Raw genomic sequence first — 21,709 nt, 5'->3', positions numbered from 1 at the left:
TTGTTCCGTTAGCTGTTTCAAACAATGCATGTTTCCTTTTGTTCAAGACTTTTATTTTTGGGCCTCAATAGCTACGGCGGGTGTCATAAAGTCCGGAATTTCCGAGAGGCCTAAGCATTGCGAGATTGACAACGTGCGGGCCAAATGGTCAAGCGACTCGGGCCTCTGGGAAATTCCGCTGCGTTGCCAAGTTGGGCCAGTAGACCGTTCTCCGTAAGGTAGTGACACGAGGTCACCGTCACGACGGTTGAAATAGAGGGCGCAACCGAGCTGGAATTTTCCCATTGGTCAAAGAGCGTGAGCATTGGCCAACAACAAGGAGTTGACTTGTAGACGCCTACGCGACAACCAGAAAAAAATAAAACACCTTCTTTAGAAGCAAAATAAGTGATTTTTGGAAACGCATCCTTTCGCTAAAGTGGTGACCCCCGACGTGATCACGGGTTCTGAAGTGTGTTGAAGTTCGTTTTTTTTTTGGACAGTACGCGTACATAGTGAAAGACAATGGCATCAGAAAGTGACGCAACGGTGACAAACAATTCAAGTGCTGCTGCAGTTCTCAGGTCCGACATGACGCCTGAGGTAAGCCGCGTTGGTATCCGGGTTCCACCGTTTTGGCCGGAGCAACCCAGCGTTTGGTTCAACCAAATAGAAGCGCAGTTTGTGTTGAACGGGGTTACGTCGGATACGACGAAGTTTTACTATATTATGTCCCAATTAGAGCCGAAATATGCGTTAGAGGTGCAGGATATTTTTAACAATCCTCCTCCGACGGATAAGTACGAGACATTGAAACGGGAATTAGTGCGCCGATTGTCAGCGTCTCAGAGTCAGCGCATTCGTCAGCTGCTGGAGCAAGAGGAAATGGGAGATCGGACTCCATCCCAGTTTCTACGGCATATGAGGAGCCTGGCCGGCACGACTGTGACGGAAGATTTTTTACGGACGTTGTGGTCTAGCCGTTTGCCCGAAATGACACGAGCCATTGTGACGGCTCAGACAGATCTTGGTCTGGCTAAGCTGGCCGAAATAGCGGACCACATTCATGAGAATGCAACTAGAACGCAAGTGGCAGTGGTATCATAAGACAGGGTGAATGACGCTCTGCTAAAAAGGTTAGAGAGCTTAGAGCAGCGGATCGCGGAGCTCTCGAGATCTCGTTCGCGCGATCAGTATGGCAGCGGAGCCCGTCGTCGCTCTGGGTCGAGAAGTGGCAAGCGTCGAATGTCGCCTGCGAGGAACGGTCATTGCTGGTACCACCGTGTATTTGGGAACAAATCCACGAAGTGTCGTCCTCCCTGCAACTATGAGTCGGGAAACGCGGAGAATCAGCACTGAATGCGGCTATCAGTGACTGGGCGAAGTCTAGCCGCCTCTTCGTAGTGGATCAGGGGTCGAAGGAGCAGTTCCTGGTTGACACTGGATCGGACCTCTGTGTGTATCCTCGGAAGCGAGTGAAGGGGCGACTTACGAAGACATCGTACGAGATGTTTGCGGCTAACGGTTCCGTCATTGGGACCTATGGAGTACGGACTCTCGTTCTCAACCTGGGACTTCGTCGAGCTTTTAGTTGGAAGTTCGTGATCGCTGACGTGTCCAGACCGATCATAGGAGCGGATTTTCTCAGCCACTACGGGTTGCTGGTGGATCTTCGATGCCGACGCCTCTTGGACCAAACAACTTCGTTGTACGCCGTTGGAAGGAGGGTCAGAGAAAACATCGAGTCGGTGAAGACCATCATCGGGGATTCGTCGTATCACCAGCTTCTTGCGGAGTACCCAGACATCACGCGCCCAACAGCGGTGACTCGTATGGTAAGACACGACGTAGAGCACCATATCAATACGTCTCCGGGGTCGCCGACATTTTGCAAACCGCGCAGATTGTCCCCGGAGATGTTTCGGATCGCGAGGGCGGAATTCGAGAGCTTGATGGCTCAGGGTCACATTCGTCCTTCGGAAAGCCAGTGGGCTTCCGCATTACATATGGTAGCCAAGAAGGGTAACGAATGGAGGCCTTGCGGGGATTATCGCGCTCTGAACTCGCGTACGATTCCGGATCGCTATCCTATCCCGCACATCGAGGATTTTTCGCGGACATTAGACGGAAAAACGGTATTTTCGACGCTGGATTTAGTTAGGGCATATCACCAGATACCGGTGCATCCGGACGACGTAGCTAAGACCGCGATAACGACGCCGTTCGGATTTTTCGAGTACGTGGTTATGCCGTTTGGGTTGAGAAACGCTGCTCAGACTTTTCAAAGATTTATTGACACTGTCTTGAGAGGCCTTGATTTCTGCTACGCGTATATCGATGATATATTGGTCGCCTCAAGAGACGAGTTAGAGCATAGGCAGCATCTACAGCTGCTTTTCTCACGCCTTAACCAGTATGGCATAATTGTAAATCCAGGGAAATGCGTATTTGCCGAGAAAAAGATCAGGTTTCTCGGGTATACTGTGGATGAAAATGGTACGAGACCTTTAGCTGATAAAGTGCAGGCTATTGTAGATTTTCCAAAACCCGGTACGGTGAGACACCTGCGTAGATTTCTAGGGATGGTAAATTTTTACCGGCGGTTCGTACCCAACGCCGCGAAGTTGCAAGCCCCACTCAATGTCTTGTTAAGGGGAAAGAAAATAAAAAGTAATGCACCGGTCAGTTGGTCGCCCGAGGCAGAAGCCGCGTTACAACAATTAAAAGACGCGCTAGTCAATGCCACATTATTAGCGCATCCATCAAGCAGTTCGCAGCTCGCGATTATGGTGGATGCGTCAGATTTCGCGCTAGGTGCAACCTTACAGCAAAGGAAAGGTGATTCGTGGCAGCCTTTGGCTTTCTTCACGAAGACCTTATCACCAGCGCAACGTAAATATAGCGCCTATGACCGGGAATTATTAGCGGTGTATTCGGCCATTAAGAAGTTCCGCCACGCGGTGGAGGGCAGGCCATTCACAGTATACACCGATCATAAACCTCTGGTGTACGCATTTCGCCAAAAATTAGATAAATGTACACCTCGACAATTCCGGTACCTCGATTATGTGAGTCAATTTACGACTGATTTGCGTCACGTTAGCGGAACGGATAACGAGGTAGCAGACGCTCTATCTAGAGTTGAGTCGGTGGTCGCGTCACTAAATTTTGAAGATTTAGCCCGATCACAGGCATCAAATGAAGAATTGAGAAGTCTCCTGATGGCGCCTGATACCTTGTTACAATTAAAGAAAATTAGGTTAGTCGATAGTACTGTAAGGCTATATTGTGATATTTCTACGGGTGATGTTAGACCATTCGTTACGAAACCTTTCCGGCGACAAGCGTTTATGTCTGCACACGGTTTGGCACATCCCGGTATGAAAGCCTCGGTAAAGCTTGTGAAAGAGCGTTTTGTGTAGCCGTTGATGGAGAAAGATTGCCGCGAATGGGCCCGTAGTTGCCTCGAATGTCAACGAGCCAAAATAGTTAGACACGTATCTAGCCCTATCGGGAGTTTTGCGTTGCCCACCTCTAGGTTCGAACATGTCCATATCGACCTAGTAGGGCCGTTGCCGATTTCGCGGGGTAACAGATATTGTTTAACATGTGTCGACCGTTTTACACGATGGCCGGAAGTTTTCCCGATAGAAAACATTGAGGCCGAGACGGTCGCGAGAGCGTTCTTAGCGGGTTGGGTGGCACGTTTTGGGCCACCAGTACGTGTTACCACGGATCAGGGCAGACAATTTGAATCGCAATTGTTTACGCGATTGAACGTTTTATTAGGAACAACGCATTTACGAACGACAGCGTATCATCCTGCGGCTAACGGGTTAGTGGAGCGTTTCCACAGACAATTGAAAGCAGCGATCAAGTGCCATAGCAATGAACGTTGGTCCGATGCGTTACCGATAGTTTTACTAGGGATTAGAGCGGCCTATCGTGAAGACTTAGGTGCGTCAGTCGCAGAATTAGTATATGGAGAAAATTTACGTATACCAGCGGAATTTTTCACATCTGAGAAGGGAAATAATATGGAACCGGTTGAAATGTTAAGACAAGTTCGTGAACATTTCCGTGAATTGCGACCAGTGGCAGGATCAAAGCACGGTAGTAAGAAGGTTTTTGTTTTTAAAGATTTAGCCACTGCGTCGCATGTATTTGTAAGGGTGGATACATTAAAAGGTCCACTTCAGAACCCTTACGAGGGACCGTTCCCAGTTATTTCTCGCTCGGAAAAGACTTTTCTAATTAAGCGTAGAGGCCGGGAGGCCACAGTTTCGATAGATAGACTCAAGCCGGCATATTTGTTTGAAGGGAGCGACGAGTCTGTTGCGATACCCCCGCAAATGTTAGCGCGTACCTCGGTAGGTGCAGACGATAAGGTAACACCGACTTCGGCAAAAGAGATGGTACGAACTCGCTCAGGGAGACGTGTTAAGTTCCCGGAACGCTTACAAGTTGGTAGTCGATAAGTGCTAGTGTAAATAGTTAAGTAGTGGTATTTTTTTTGTAAATATTCTTTGTATATAGAAGTATTAAGTTAAGTAAACTAGTTAGATTTTAGGTAGCATTAACACTGGCGAGGGGGTGATGTAGCGGCCAGCAATACGTACAAATAAGAACATTTGGCGTGCAGATGGTTGGCAGGATTTTTAGACACGTGCGTAAAGAAAGCTATTTTTGAGAAGATTGTTCCGTTAGCTGTTTCAAACAATGCATGTTTCCTTTCGTTCAAGACTTTTATTTTTGGGCCTCAATAGCTACGGCGGGTGTCATAAAGTCCGGAATTTCCGAGAGGCCTAAGCATTGCGAGATTGACAACGTGCGGGCCAAATGGTCAAGCGACTCGGGCCTCTGGGAAATTCCGCTGCGTTGCCAAGTTGGGCCAGTAGACCGTGCTCCGTAAGGTAGTGACACGAGGTCACCGTCACGACGGTTGAAATAGAGGGCGCAACCGAGCTGGAATTTTCCCATTGGTCAAAGAGCATGAACATTGGCCAATGGGAAGGTAGGGATAGGTTCGGCGCGCTTTCGTGGTAGCGGAAAAAAAAGACTTAAAGGAGTTGACTTGTAGACGCCTACGCGACAACCAGAAAAAAATAAAACACCTTCTTCAGAAGCAAAATAAGTGATTTTTGGAAACGCATCCTTTCGCTAAACTTCTATTGAATGTCTGCTTTATATAATGCTCATTGAAGGCTTGATTGCAACCACCTGAAGTGAGTTTCCTCCGGTTGCAATGGCCATTGGTACTTCCTGTTGTAATTCGATTGTAAGTGTTTCCTTTATTCGGATTAGGAGTCGTGAGGAGTTAGCTCGTACTAAAATCGGACATTAGAAGTGTGGGGACGGTAAATTTCGACTATTCGACTGTTTCTAAAAATCACGTAGCCTTCTCTGCTTAAGTCATTGCAGATGGGATATTTGAATAATTTAAATGCCTGTTCCTGGGGATATATAGACTTTTACCCTACCTTGGGCACTGTATACTTTAAAAATTCATATAAGATCTTTTAATTATTTTTATAAGGCAAAGGTTTATGGAACACTTACCAAGGATCCTAGTAATGTTAGAGAGATAAGTGTATAGTGCGTGAAAACAAAACACGTGTTAAAAACGCAAAATTGCGTCGCCCGACTTCGATGATTACATCGTTCCGACGCAACTTTGCGTCACCCGGCTACAATATGTTAATGGTTACTGTTAAAAAAACATACATTATGGTGGCTGGTATACTGAAAGGTGATTTTAGGATTTCTGCTTATCGCGAGACACTCGAGGGACACTCACCGTGTGTCAGCTCCGAAGAAATGTTTGAAATCTCGAATGTAACATATTTAATTTTCTACCTATTTGTAGACTTATAAGAAAAGGGTACGTTGCAACAACGTTGAATTTTTTGTAAAAAATACCTAGGGGCACATATAAAAAGATCCAGATATCAGATTCTGCGCTTGCTTACGCCTTTTCCAGAAAAATAAAATTATATTGAGATTGTGACTTGTTTCAATGGATATTAAAACGCGCATCACGCGGTCACATGCTGCCACGGGTCAGTTCGACGCTCTACAAGTCTTTTTATTGTGCATATTTAATCCGTTCAAGCTTTTGAACACTCGCATTATATGTCGTGATTTCTTTATTATGCTTTTAAACATATAATAGATATTGAGAATAAGAGATCATCCTATATTTACGACACGTACGGAACATCTGGGATTTTTGAGTAACTGAGAGCCAATTTTAACTTTTAGCATGTCATTAATTTTACAAGCAGGAAAAAGAGGACAACTGAACTGGTAACTTAGACTGCCACATCTTTTGTTCAATAGCAGTTAACCTACTATAACCTCCAGTATAGAGAGTAATACATGTTGTATGTTAGGGCACCTGCCGCCAACTGGTAAAACAATAAAGTCATAAACCTTCGTCATTTATTTCCGTCAAAAAGTCATAATCTACTCCTGATGTATGATTTATCGCGAACTTTAGATTCTTTGCCCACTTCGCGGTTCGTACATGGCAAAAGTGTCGATTCTTTTCACCTCCTGTGGCCATGTGAGGGTGTTCAATTCATTACGTGTGAATCTCAGCCGCTCAATATTTTTTTTAGATTTATGTAAGTCATAAAACAAAGAACAGTGAGACCAGAAGGAGTCCGTCCCTGAATCTGAATATCAGAATCAAGAAGATTACGACGTGCTAAATGTAAAATGCAGGATGCTTTTACTACAACTATCTTCTTTGGAATACATTCCTTTTTGATAGGGTTTCGTTATTTTGAATTAAAATGATCACACTTTCTAATACTTACATAAAAAGTTAAACACTTACTTTTTGCACTTATCAAACATCTATCAAACACTAAAAAATTGTTACAAATCGTGAGAGTAAAAACAAAGCCTCCATAGTTGAAGGTTGTACTCATTAGATACCGATTCAGAGATACGACACCCATCACAAGTTCTACCGCAATCAGGAGGATAGAAGCTAAATGACGGTGACAACAGACGTCAGACAAGAAGAACTTTCTCGTTCTGCGTTCCGGAAGTTGTTCCCGCGGATGAAGAAACTACGAGTGTCGCACTAACGTATAAGAAAAGCTTGTTCTCTAATAGATTCAACTAAAATTGGGCATTCAGTGTTATCCATGTCTTAACGTTTTAAATCATGTATCGATGTGCAAGGTTACCATTTTGAACATCTTCGTTTACAAAGTCAGTGACAGTATGTAAATAAAAACATTATCAAATATTAATAATTCTGTACTTGTGTCCCTCGATATCTTAAAAACTGAAGGTCTTACAGAAAAATATTTCAAACAAAAGCTACTTCTTTTTCACATAGAATAAGATTCTGGAATAAAAAATACATTATTTTGTTTTAAAAAACATATTTGATCTTTATATGTTCTCTATGCCTCCACCCATCACAAAATTATTGTCACCACATTACTTGCCCCTTTAAACGAAGCAACTTTTGTCTGGAACTTTTTTCTCTCTTGTTAAAAACAAACGAGTTATTCAAGTAACCTGTTTTAAATACCTCACCCTGTATATTCTAACCTAACACGCTGATAGTCACGACCAGTCCTATCTATACAGCTCCTGCGCATGGCATTAATATATATTGTACAGTTTCGCTCGGTAGTCAATGTGATGAACTACTTGTAATTAACACCATGCAAATTAACTGCATTGTATTTTACTTCCATAATTAATTTTTCTATTCATGGATTATCATTATTATAAGAACTATTATATTAAAATATATGAATACTCACTGTACAGGACGCGTGACTCTACCTGGCCCAATAACTTTGACCCCAGGTACTTCATCACCGACACCTTTTGTAATAATAGTAAAATCTGCATCATCTTGAACACGAACTCCATTCGGTAACAATCCGTGACCAAAAGCTTTACATTTCTTGGCATCAGATAATATCGCCACATTAACACCATAAGGACTTTCAGGTATTGGTTTTCCAGCAAAAAATACATTGACAGAATGTAAACCTGTTGTAAGGGGAGTATATTCACACTTCCATACTTCTGGTGACGTTTGATATAATTTTACAGGTACAGCTGTTTTTGATCCCTGAAAACATAATATAATGTAATAATGCTTCTCTAGAGATATTGTATTTGTTGACATATAATATATGTAGTACTTGAGGATCCAGTATGATGACTTGTGGTACTCCATGTCCAGCATCCTTCGTAATTATATCAAAGAAAGTTGGTTTATTAACTATAACACCTTCTGGCTGCACCCCTGGCCCACTTGCTGTAACCTTACTAGGATCACCAGCTTGTGCTCCAACGTTGACCTTGTAAGGACTCCTTGGAATTTCTTTTTCACCATAAAATACTTTCACCTTGTGTAAACCCGGTTTTTGCGGAGTATATGAGATCGTGTAGGTAAGAGGTTTGTCCTTATTAGGCACAATGTTAACCTTCAATGACAAAAAAAGGAATCTTTAGAAACTGTACCTTTTCAAGAGACTGTTAACAACCGCGAGACATTGTGACAAAAACCGACGTCACAAAGAAATATACAGAGTGTTCCGGCAAAGGTGGTACATCCGAGGATAGGGGATGACTCCTCATGAAAAAATTAGTCGAAAGCGCAGTGTAAAATTTTCTCGTATGAGACTTCATTTTCGAGAATATCGAATTTTAAAATTTGTCAAACATTCATGTACTCAACAAATTGAACTGTACTAACAGATACGTTTCGAGATGCTGAACTTTTATTTCTGCTCGTGTTTGTACTTATAAACAATGAGAAATGTTGTTATCTGATTCCTACCAATGCAACTATCGTTGTAACTACTGTGCTGCAATGTTACGTATTTGATTGAAATGACTTTATGAATAAATAATATGAGTATTTGACAAATTTTTAAACACAATTTTTTCAAAAACGAAGCCTCGTATGAGAAAATTTTACACTGCATTATCGACTTATTTTTCCATGAGGAATCACTCCTTGTTCGGTTGTACCACTATTACTAAAACACTTTGTATATGAGCAATTCAATTATTAATACACTGGCTAATGACAAATTGTACGCAGTTAGTAGTCTCGTGAATTCTTTTGCGTCTAACCGCACTTAATGCTCTATAGTTTGTATAGTGGCGACTTTTCGGCTTAATTATTTTTTCTTTACAACACTAGAATTGTATGAGCGCGAAGTATACATATACATTGTTTTATTCGAAAGACCTTTATCATTATATCCTGTCTTAACCACCTGCTTCATACCCTGCGACAATCCATCGTTCAGCAAATTTCAACAGTTATGAACAACTTATGATATACTTGAGCCATAGTAGTAGTATTATTATACAGGATGCGTGGAAAATTGTAATATAATCGGCCAGGGAGTAATTCTACGAAAAAAAATAAGGAAAAAAATTTGTTATTTAATTCTTTCATCCCAGTCTTTTTTTTCAAGAAAATCAAATTCGACGTTTATTACTTTACAACTACAACGTGTTATTATTTTAGTTTTTCAAACATTTGAATAATTGTTTGTTTTAGCTGTGCAATATTGTGAATATTTTCTTTATACATTTCTTCTTTGACATGTCCTCATAAGTAAAAGTCCAGAGGTGTGATGTTCGGAGACCTTGGAGGCCAGTGTATCTTACCACCACGACACATTCAGCATGAATACTTTTAATTTAGAAAATTTAAAACTGGTCTCGTGAAATATGGCGATGCACCGTCATGTTGAAAAATAATTCTAGTTCTGATATCTAAAGGTACTTTTTCTAGCAATGAAGACAACGTATCATGTAAAAACTCTAAATATCTGCTTCCATTTAGGTTGTCTGGGAGAAAGTAAGATCCTACGATTTGATTCTAATGATCCTACGACTACCAATGCGTATTGTAGACATTGAAAATTCCATCTCGTGTAAATCTGGACTAATCAGACCATAAAATAGCTGATAGAAATCGTTTATCTGCAGTATGACATTCAGGTAACCACTGACAAAAATTCATGTTTGGGACGTAGTCCCGTTCCAGAAGATTCTGTACCCGCGTAACGTAGTATGGATGCATGTGATTATTGTGCAATTTTTGTACTAACATTATGTGTAGAACTAAGATTTCTTATACTAATGCTAGGTGTGTCATTTATACTCTGAAGAACACTTTCTTCAATGCTGTTGTACAATCGTCTACTACAATCACGATTTTCATGACACGATACAAATAAGCCATTCTCAGCTGCTGTTTGCTCCACTTTCCGCTCTGAATTTTAGTTCGGCCCACACAAAATTATTATATTTTTTGCATATTCTTATAGTATTCAACAAAATGAGTCCAAAAATATCACTCTTAACATTAGAAATTAGAGTTACACATTTAAAACCTGATGATTTTGGCATATTTGACAGGTGACTTTAATACCATATTAGCTTCTATTTCTACTTCGCCCAATTTGTATGGTTGCTGACTGTAAACAAATTACAGAGTCAGTACAGGAGCATGCAAACATTTCTTAGAGCGTTGACTTTATTAATTTCGTGGAAAGGCTACGGTGTTAATCGGTTCCATTGGTATACAAAAAACTTGTTAAAATATGACCTAAGAAAAACGTTATATTTGTTGTGACGTGACATAAATGCGCGTTATAAAGCCGATCCCTTCACGCGGAAAGAGTGGTACTTTAATGTGCACTACATAACCTTACTCATGATCGTGTTTCATTGATATGAGAATCGTCAACAGTGACTCACCGGTAACCAGCGATGACATTATTAGCGGGAGTGAGATAATGGCCCAGTATTGGAGCCAGCGAAAAACCCTCTCGGTGGATCCTTTGTTTTTGGGCGACTGCAGAACAATAGAATCACTCGCCCCGAGGAGTGAGAATGGTGCCTCCGGAATATTGGAAGAGGCTATTATATCTGGGAGCGTACACTTCTGAGATTGAGACGAAGCGAACGACTCACCCGAAGAGATGAGTACCAGCTGCCACGGTTACGTGAGGATAGACCGAGCAACGGCGGCGTTAAACGAGGATAGCCAGTTCGTGACGCGTTGCGTCAGTCGGGGGACTTATAGACCAGCAAGAGGAGCGATGGTTGCTTGATCATAGGCATCGTATTGGCGTGAGGGTAACGAGAGAAACCCGGAATCGTCCCGTAACCCGTGCAGTAGACCGAATCAAAGCTTCCCCTCAATTAATGATCCAGATCCATAAGTCACCGTTAGAAATTGGTCGCGTTATGACGTGACGCATGAGAACCAATCGGGGAAATCGGAAAGATCGGAGAATACTAACGAGCGCGGAAGCCTCATCCTTCTTTATGCACGGAATCTCTAGGTGACAACATTGAGGTGAACGCTTCCTTTCGACTTCTTCGGCAAATCCGACTTCGGTCAACATTTCGTGAAAATCTCCCTCCGCTAACGACTTTTGGTGGTCGCGTAAATCCAAGGCATGGGAAGCAAATCAATTTTCGCGACGCAAGGACTTCCTTTGACTCTGTAGTCACAGGAGTAGACCGTCACGGTCACAGGTGTGGGTAACTTGAAGAGCCGAGCCCTAATGGAACCTTCCAGTTCTTTAATCGTCTCAATATTCATTCGTCGAGCAGACTCATTGTAATACGAAAGCAACCTTGAGTAACTCCCTGGCGTTACCTTTCCGCGGATTAGATGTCGTGGAAGTTCTCTGATCCAAAGAATCCGCAGAATACTGAAGCGTGATGCAATATGCCGAACCATCTAATTCGTAAAATAAAGTAATTTCAAACAGGTATAATCTGTGATCCCATGCATGCCTAAAGTTATTATTGTAATTTTCAGAGTCTGCTCATCAAATTCTATTAGATTATGTAGAGTTAGTCTGAGCAAGATTCTTTTAAAAAAGAACTATCTATTTGTAATTATTTCTAATTTTATAAATACTTCTAAGCTTGTAATAAAATCGACTTAATGTCATCACCAATTGAGGCGATCCACCTAAATTATCAGCAGAAATTACACCGACCTTTCGGGTAAGCTAATATGGCGTCGTCGTTCCCTGTTAACTATGTCAAAAATACTAGCTTTTGCATGTGCATAACTTTTTAACGGGTGAATTCCTAGACTTAAGACTAATATTTTCTAACGCAACTTGTGGAATACTGTAAGAATGTATTAAAAAAGTCAATAATTTTGTGTGCGACAAAGTAAAGTTTACCCACAAATTATTCTTGTTACACACGGCGGTGCAACACTGGAGCAGGACTTCAGATTGAAAAGGTCACAAAATACTGATCCCAGTACTAGGACCTCGCTGATTAGCAAGTGCCTAACTAAAGAAAACAGTAAAAGTACAGGCTCTTTTTCCGCAAAAACGCAATTTACAGTTAACGAGACTCAGAAACAAACATCATCCTTGAGGAAACGGTTGCCAACAATTAAACTAAACATAGAACACTTCTGAACAGTAAAAACAGACGACTAACAGTAATAATTGGCACGGTGGCAAGCTAGCCATCTGTACCGGCTAACCGGATAATGTGTAGCAGCCCTAAAGCGGCATCTACACTGTTCTGTCAAGAAAAAAGTGGACGTAACCTGCAAGGACCTAAGCAGAGGAAATTTTCGTTATGTTGTCGTCACATCGTCCTGTCAATCGAGATTCGTGTATACAAATTTTCTGGTTTAACACAAACTGAAAAGCATAGTGTAGCAACCCCTCCTATGTCTGTGCCATTGCCCTAAGGTGATCCATCAGTTTCTACCCCACATATATAACCATCTCTTTTTTCGCCTAATAAGCTCCTTTTCTACGATAGCTACTCCATTCATGCGTAACCCTCTTCATTGCATTCGTAATATTTATTTAGTTACAATTGCCTTCAACTATTACTTTTATATACTTTTTCATTGCACGTATTATAGGATTTTAAGATAGACGTACTCAGTTTCTCACCTTGTATAATATTTTATAATTACGATTATTCTAAGTTATTATTGCAAATATTAGAATAGGATAGCAGTTGCTCCGACTTACTGCGCCTGCGCATACTCTAGTTTTTTGAGTATATAAGGACGACAAGAATAACGCATTGACTATCTCGGATGCAGCTGATACACTCCCAGCGGTTATTAGAGACCGTTCCGTTCGTGGCATGGTCCCGGCGGCTTTAGCGACTCAATGCCTAGAGGATTAAAGATGTCTGATGTTCCTTTTGCGATTGATAGCGAGAGCGTCCAAGTTTTATAAAACTCGGAGTAATAAGTTCGATGAACGCATTCTATAATTGCAAAAGACCATAGACCGCTCCGTTCGAAATAAAATCTCTGCAGCTATAGCGACTAGAGGCTCCGGTAAGCCAAAATTCATCTCGTAGATACTTAGCCGAGCATACATGTTGTAACAAGTGCAGATAAGCAATTTGACGTTGATGAGAGTGGCAAACCACTCCATTCATGACAATGTCCCAATGGTTATAGCGATTGAACTCTATACAAACTAAAAGTCGTTTAGAGATACTTAACTCATGTATTCGATTATCTTTCTTATTCTGGAAGAATCAGGAGACCGCTCCTGGGTTATTGGACAGCGACTCAGAATTTGTTAGATCAAGATCGATGTTCCACGTAACCTCTCCAAATCTCGCGTCGCTCATATTACTGACATGGATGGAACACGTCGCGCTAACCACACTTTGTACATACCCGCTTATAGAATATGACCCGAAATACTACCAAAACAATCATTATTATAAATTCACAGCGTTAATTAAATATTCTTACGTGGTAACCGTTAATTAACCATTCTGTAGTAAGGAAACATTCCACTAGCATTTAGGTTAAGAATCGATTACAAGTTATGTCTATAGTCGATGTTTAACAATAAGTTAGGTCACGCACTACCATGCTTAAGTTTAGTTAATAACTATTGATTTCCTTTTCCTTTTCTTTTAACGTTCGATTATTTAATTAATGAGTTTTGAATAAATTGTTAATGTTAAACAGGTCTAAGTCGTAGGTTTCACTCTTTTGCCGTACGCCACACGAACTCCCACTATTCTAAATTCGTGAGGATGCCGCTCTCCTCTCGAAACCTGTTCCTTCCTTCTCGCCTAGCGCATTTGGACATTACAATAGTGCAAAGCTATGTTTATACTCGAACAATAACGAGAAATACTTTATCGCCTCTTGTTGCTGCATGATCCAAAACGTTTTCAAGTGTTGCCAAGTGTTGCAAGAAATAGATGTTGGAAATTGAAATGGAAATCGATAACAAGCAGCAACACTATATAAAACAGCTATAAAAAATTGCTCGTTGTTGCTTAGTGTAGACATAGCTTTACATCCTTAAAATTTGTCTATATTGACACATTATACTCACAGGTAGTTTTTGTCCATCTACATCTTCTACTACAACATTAACATTTTCTTTGCCAGGAGGCGATGTTTCCACGGTGAAGTTGGTTGATAATCCTACGACAGGACCACTTGGTTCGATACCAGGACCATAAGCGCGTACTCTGTAAAACACATTACTATAGCAAATAAAAGTTTATATCCTGTTTATATTTATATGTATTAAAAATAATACAATTTTGCCTGTAATGAAATCTTCTGAATGGAAAATATAATTAAGTGTAAAATTTGTCTATAAAGTTTCGTTACAAAGTTATAAGCACACATTGAATGTAATCTAAATATGTGAGTAATAGCAAATTCGGCATTAGAGAATATAGTAATTACGGGCGACTGAATAAAAAATTATTCAGAATATTAACTTTGACAAAATACTTCAAGGTCTTACTAAATAATTATCGAGAATACTGTAACTTCCTTAAAAAATAGTTACATACAAACTTCATATAACATTGTTTTTTTCATATTTTCATTTGTAGATTATACTTCTACAGTTTGACCGAAAAAGTACGAAACACGCTGTATATGTATTAGTATGTAAAGAATGCACGTGGTAATGTTTTAATCGTCGTACGTTGTATAAATAATTATACCATATTAGTATAACACTTTGTTGCTTTTGACAGAACAGGTACCATTATATACAGTTTCATATGGAGATTTATTTTTTAACCATTTTTACTAAAAAATAATGAACTTTATGCAAATTCAATTTTTTTGCTAAAGATCAGTCTAAATTACGTTTCGAGATATATTGACTCGAGCACAGTATAAGGGTTAAAGGGTGGTAGGGAAGCTGAAGTAGAACACAAAATGTTTTGTGACACAATGTCTGATGTACCTCCATTTTGTAATAATGATGGCTCACATATAACATACTAATATACCAAACTAGCAATCAGAGATCAAAGAACAAAAATGGACAATTCATAGCCATAGAATCGAAACATTTCTATGTAATTTAGAGACTATTCTGAGCGAAATCATGACTACAGCAGCCTCCATGAACCTTCCTCTATCAAATGAGCCCTTTCCAGGCATAAAATCTTCTAATATAAGGAGGAAACGTATGTTTCTGTCTCGGTAGAGCTTTCTGCCAGGTTATAGATAAAACCGAGTCAAAAAGTGCCAAATTTAGTTAGGCTGGTATGCACCAAGCGGTGCCTAATCAGGAAGCCCATTATGCCGAGACTTGGCACGCGAGTTATTGAGGATTTGCTTCTCCACTACACACATAATAGCGCACGAGCCGCGTGCATTATTCGTGTCCCACAAGAGGTGTCGTGAAAATTTGTCCCGAAAATCATCGTTAAAGCACGAAGCTCAGCGCTTTAGACCGCTACAGACAGCTTCAAAAAGAAATTTGAAACGCTTGGGGCCAAGTCACCAGCAGGCAAGCAGCACGATTCACAAGCCATCTTTTCGATGTCGATACCGGCTGTGAGAGTACCTCTGGACAGCAGAGCGGAGAATTTAACCATCGTCGCAGACAATGGTCATATTTAGCAAACAGATATTTTATGATCCTTGCAACCAGGTCTCAAACGGAAAATTCCAAAGGTCTGTAAGACGCATTTTTTTTGCGAGTTAAAGAGATTCGGGCTGTCACCATTACTCCCACCAATACACAATTTAACAACCCGACCTGGACGTCCTGGGTAGACAGAAAAAGGTCTGTAACCGTGTCGTGAAGTAGTCCGACCTAAGCGTTGACGCGAACAACACACATTATACTAAGCTTTATATAATAAATCTATTTTCGTTGATTTTTAAATACATGCCCTATTTTCTTAAACACACGATAATCCCGCACCGACTCAGAAGGAAACTTTTGAGATCACTAAAAATTTCTATGAAATTTTCAAAGCTGAGTCTAAAGATCAAACGATGACATTCTATGGAATATTTCGAGCTAATGCGTATTTTTTATGAACAATTAAATTATAGAACGTTTATTTTGGCTCCTCTGGTCCTCCGCGGAAGTGATAATGTACCATCCGGTGCTGATGCGGTGGCTAAATCCGGAAACTGCACGGTCGAGGGATGGAGATAGCCTCGGGGTTCCTCAGGTTCCCTCTACGGCCCTGGAACGTCGTGCGCGCTCGGCACGGAGTCACCCGAAATTAGCGGCGATTCGAATTCACGGTATTTTCCGAGCCCAGAGATATGCTGTCCTTCTAGAGAAGCTCAAGAGGAAGGCCAGGATGGAGGTTGTTGTCCAGGCTAGGGATACCCGATACAGTATCGGTAGATGAAAATATCGATATATCGGTTCAAAAATATCGGTATTTTGTATCGATACTGTACAGTAATGATATATCAGTGTATCAATACTCCATGGTTTGATATTGCCTTCGATAAAAAAGTATAGGTTTGTTTGTTTGGGATCACTTTGCTAACTACACTAAGTTTGAAGACGACACCAGCAAACAAATTTAAACAAGCGCTATCGCGTCGATTGGGTCATTTCGTAGTTAGTTTGGACAAGCCCTATCGCGCCACTTGGGTCTTTTCGCAGTTAGTTCGGACAAGCGCTATTGCGTTGCTCGGCATTTCTCAACGCTGTTTGGTGAAAACCGTGTGGTACTCAAACGGTTAATGATTAAAATTGCTGACTTTGTATTCTTATTCGTATCTGATTTTATGAAATTAAAAAGGGATGATTTTTCATTAATATTGTATCGATACGAAGTTAATATCGATACTTTTCGGCCGATACATTGTCTGTATCGATATTTAAAGAAATTGATACATATCGATACCTAGTATCAATACTTTTGCATCAGGCATCCCTACAGTAAACCTTTGGACCATCTATCCTTCTTATACCGTGCCCGAGACCAGGGTTAGGTCTAGTTCAGCTTTACCTTATTTAGATCCCTCCTTCAAGGATTAATAATATAAAACTACTATTCAAGGTCATTTGCATGGTAACAAATGCAAGGTACTTTGCATGGTAGATGAATGTGAAGAAAGTAATTTGTTATACTCTGTTACCTGCTTTGATCAGTATGTGGTCGGATCGGTGCTCCTGGTTTCAGTTTTGCATTAGGATATTGTGAGAGATAAGTCATCATTGACATTTCGTCTATGTTTGGATTAACCATTTCCTCTGGTTTAATAAGCTGTAAAAATATTAATAATACATACATCGCAGTTTTAAGGTTTAAAAAGTTGTTAAAGACAACTAAAGGAATATTTTGTAATTCGAACACATATAAAATATGCAACTGTTTCAATTGAAGCAGAAGCAAAATATTCCGTGCAATTTAATTTATGAAATGGAAAAATTTGAATATGTACTAATTCTATCTTTTTTCTCATTCCCAACAAAGGGCACTTTAACATGTTTGTGTAAAAATTTAGTGACAATATTTGAGGAAAAAGAATGCAAATTTCTCGAAACAACTGAAGAGTAAAATTTTAACAACTTAAGATATGTATATTTTTCTAGGTTTAACACTAAAATCAACTCAAAACATGAATTACTTTTCCTTTAACCAACAAAAAATTGTACTCATATTTTTGGATACCTTCAAAGTTGATTTGAATGGCCGCTGTTTTAAAAGTTTTTGTCATACAGTACGTATTGTAGTATTCTTACGAAATAAAAACTTACTTGCAACTCTTATAAGAAGTATAAGTGAAGTAAGTTACCTGTCATTAATTAAAGATTCTTTCATAATCTACAATTAAGTGTCTTGTAGTAAGCTGACTGTAACCGTATTATCAAAATGTACGTGACCTGAGAACGAAAGTGACCCACGTCTTTTTTTGTTATTTTTTTAAGAAAACCGAAAAACAACTGCGATTACCCATTTCTTAAAGGGGTAGGGGTGTAAGGAAATTAGATACTTGCCATGCATGAAATTACTATACAATCTTTTTGTACAAAAAATGCAAATGTCATTTTTACGATTTTTTCATTTGTACTAATATTTTCATAAAAAGTATAATTATCTTAGTTATGTTTGCATAATTCTTACGTTAAAAATTTCTAGAAACAACTTAACTTAACTAAATTCCTATTGTTCTAATAAAACGAAGAGAAAACAATAAGATTCTGTAAAAAAGTTAATTTTGAAAAACATGGATTTCCGTTAATTTGACTCTCAGGTATAGATGTATTATTACAATGCAATAACTACATTGTACATACAAAGTTGTATTAAAATCTTAAACTAGTCTCAAATTAACAAACATTTCTATCACCTTTAGGATGCCTTATACTGAAGTATTCATACCTGTGATACGTCAAGCCAATCATCAGCTAATCCCATCGCTTCAGAAGCATTTTGTAATGCATTATTAGGATTCCAATCTTTCCAGTCTGGACAAAGACCTGGAGCAACAGCATTTACAAGTGCACCAACAGCACGACCATCGTTCCAATGAGACGTGAAATTAGTAATTGATAAGTCTGGTAATTTCGATTGAATCCAATGCAATAATCTTTGCTTTGGAGTTGCCTGTTTATCATCGTCCTCTACATCCCACATTGGCATTGAAATTGAATAATGAAGGATCAACGTCCATATTAAACCAAGAATTAATTTCAATTTGCAATCTACAATATCTGAAGAATCTGTGAAACATTGACATTATACGTTAACGTGAATAAAGACAATCATAAAATTATACAATAGACTTTATAAACACAATAAATGTTACAAAAGAGATACTATGAGCAACTTTGATTGCTGCGTTCTTTAGGTGAAAATTGTTTATTTAATCTAAAATAATGGAGTTATTACTAAATACCAATAATCGAAAATAGCAATTACCCTAAAAACTATTACGAAAAAGATCATTAATCAAAAAATGTTTGTTATTTCAATGGAGGGTAATAATAGTAAAGTCCTAAGCAATCGTTTCGAAAAAAGAAATAATTAAAAATTATCGCTTTCTATATTTTTTAGTTACACAATAATTATTACTTATGACTTAAATTTGTTTTCGTTGGAAACGGAAATTTACTTCAGTTACACCTAATATTATACCGATGGAGAAAATTTCATTTCAGTTATATTGTAGTTCATGTTTCACGATTTTTCACGATTGATTTTATTATGAGTATCCAAAATAAATTGTTTTCATTCATAAGTGCTATGAGCAACCGAAATGAATTTCCGTCATGGATAACAGTTATGAGCTATTAAAATGAATTTCTCTTCTCGGTAATTATCAGGTATCAAAAGTTTCGATAACTTATAGTCGTCATTTGTAACTAAAAACATTTTAGTCAAGAAATTAATTGTTAACATACGACATTTCCCATATCAATTATGACAGTAGAGCTAGTTCAAACAATGCGGTTTTTTTTAATGATTCTGTCATTCTGTCGAATCAGTAATAACCGAAGACAGCGTTCGCTTATAAACACAATGTAACATGTATATGTTTCAACATTTTAAGGGGTGGTAGAATAACCCAATTAAATCACAAAATGTCCAATAACATAATGTTTGATCTGCTTTCGTTTTGCAGTAATAATTGCTTAAAGTTAGCACTATGTTCTGAAACAAAGAATAGCTCGTGCATATCAGCGAGACGAACACATTGAAAGAGTCTGTTGACCTAGAGAATTCGATTTCCTGAAAAGGTTGTGTTTATTTGGGAATGCCCTTAACACGTGTTAAGATTCTTATAGATATGAGTTCTTCAATGAGACTCCTATCGTATACGGTCCCTGTTCTGTCTATCAGTAAGTCAATTTTGAACAGTTGACTGCCAGTAGTCTTTTGATTTACGCTACGTTTTTTTTCCCTAAGTTCTTTTTCGCTAGCATTTTTGATCTTTAAAGCTTTATAAAAATGAAGCCATAAGAGATACAAAAAATATATCAACACTTTTATCTTGTAATATTCCACCTTAATACAGGGTGTCCCAGAATAAGTCTAAGTCCCGAGAAGGGGTGATTCCTGAGATAATTCTAAGCAACTTTTTCCTGAGCCAAAATTTCCTCCGAGCCTTCGTTAACGAATTATTAATGAAAAATACCGACCAATCACAGAGCGCCTATAGCGGGCGGACGGCTGTTCGGTAACAAGACACAGGTTACGCGTAGCGTTCACTACTTGCTGTGCTCGAGCCTTGTACAAGAAACTCAAGATCTCTATGTTATTGCTCAATTTCTCTTAAACTAATAGATGGAAAATTATGAAAAAAATCAGGAGCACGTTAGCTATCGCGACACATATTATAGAATTTTTTCAGATTTTCAAATTAATTATCCAAGTTGTGAAAAATAAAAAACGAGGAAAAAGAATTTAAAAATGCCGGTTTAGTAAAGTAATTCCCTAGTAAAAAAAATAAAAAACATTGTACGTTATTTTACTGTGTATCAAAACATTGAAAACTGTACAAGAATACTTATTTCATAATGAATGAACAAAAATTGGAAGTATTAGTTGCTGTAATCGGTAAAAAGTACGGAAACATTGATTTTTATCTTTTTAATTATGACGGACAAGGCAAAAAATGTTTAAATGAATTGAGATTAATGACATGACTCTAGTAATACGAGTAATTACTATCGGTAAAACTCACCCATTTGGAGAGGAATTCACCTGCTGCTTGAACACTTGCTCCATTGGGTCACTGTGCCGATCCCGATCATTGGGGGATGACGTTCAGATAGCGCTGATCGCAGGTATACAAGACCACAAGAAGACCTCCTTGAATTTTCAACACTTCGCGGTCACTAACACTGATGATTTCACTAAACGAACACTTGAACATTTAATGATCGACAACCGACTATTTTGAAACGTTTTGCGGCATTCCGTAAATAAAAACAAGATGTTACACAGTTCAGCGGCGAAATTACGATCGATACTGGCTATTTTTTCCGAAGTCTCTCTCCTCGTGCCCTCGCATCCCTCCAACACGACTTCTCGGGGTGTAGCTTCGCCGAAATACCCGAATTTGATTTGTTAGTTAACAGCAACAAAGTTGGATCTTCCTCGGTTCATTTTTGTAGTGAAGTTGGTAGTCTTTTCTTCGGGTCGAAAAAGTCGCAAGCAAATTCATGGGGAAAAGCAAAGGCATATCGAATTAGTGTAGGAGACCGTAACGATTGTCTCGCAGATGTGGCCGTTTATGATCACAGGTATTGCCCTGCAAGTTCGAAGGAGCCATCGGTACCCGAGACTGAAGGCCGCAAGGGTCGCGTCGCGTTTACCTGAGCGTCATCCCCCAATGATCGGGATCGGCACAGTGACCCAATGGAGCAAGTGTTCAAGCAGCAGGTGAATTCCTCTCCGAATGGGTGAGTTTTACCGATAGTAATTACTCGTATTACTAGAGTCATATTAT

At 39.3% G+C, this 21,709-nt stretch overlaps 1 protein-coding gene across 3 annotated transcripts in view; it reads right to left on the bottom strand.

Moving 5' to 3' along the window:
• The window catches only part of Cher (filamin A protein cher), a 206,614-nt gene that overhangs the window by 171,559 nt on the left and 13,346 nt on the right, over positions 1–21,709 (bottom strand). For 2 of the 3 annotated variants that reach the window (XM_076391755.1, XM_076391757.1), the window contains exons 3-7: positions 18,637–18,977; positions 17,390–17,517; positions 14,358–14,496; positions 8,160–8,444; positions 7,770–8,086 (exon numbers count right to left, since the gene is read on the bottom strand). In XM_076391755.1, the coding sequence (XP_076247870.1) occupies positions 7,770–8,086; positions 8,160–8,444; positions 14,358–14,496; positions 17,390–17,517; positions 18,637–18,977 (1,210 nt within the window). Of the gene's footprint in view, positions 1–7,769; positions 8,087–8,159; positions 8,445–14,357; positions 14,512–17,389; positions 17,518–18,636; positions 18,978–21,709 lie in introns of all 3 variants that reach the window. The other variant, XM_076391756.1, reaches the window with a different exon arrangement.

The sequence above is a fragment of the Calliopsis andreniformis genome, unplaced genomic scaffold (assembly GCF_051401765.1).
Source record: "Calliopsis andreniformis isolate RMS-2024a unplaced genomic scaffold, iyCalAndr_principal scaffold0048, whole genome shotgun sequence".
NCBI lineage: Eukaryota > Metazoa > Arthropoda > Insecta > Hymenoptera > Andrenidae > Calliopsis > Calliopsis andreniformis.
Note: the sequence above shows the minus strand (reverse complement) of the source record. Positions and strands in the feature narration are given on the sequence as shown.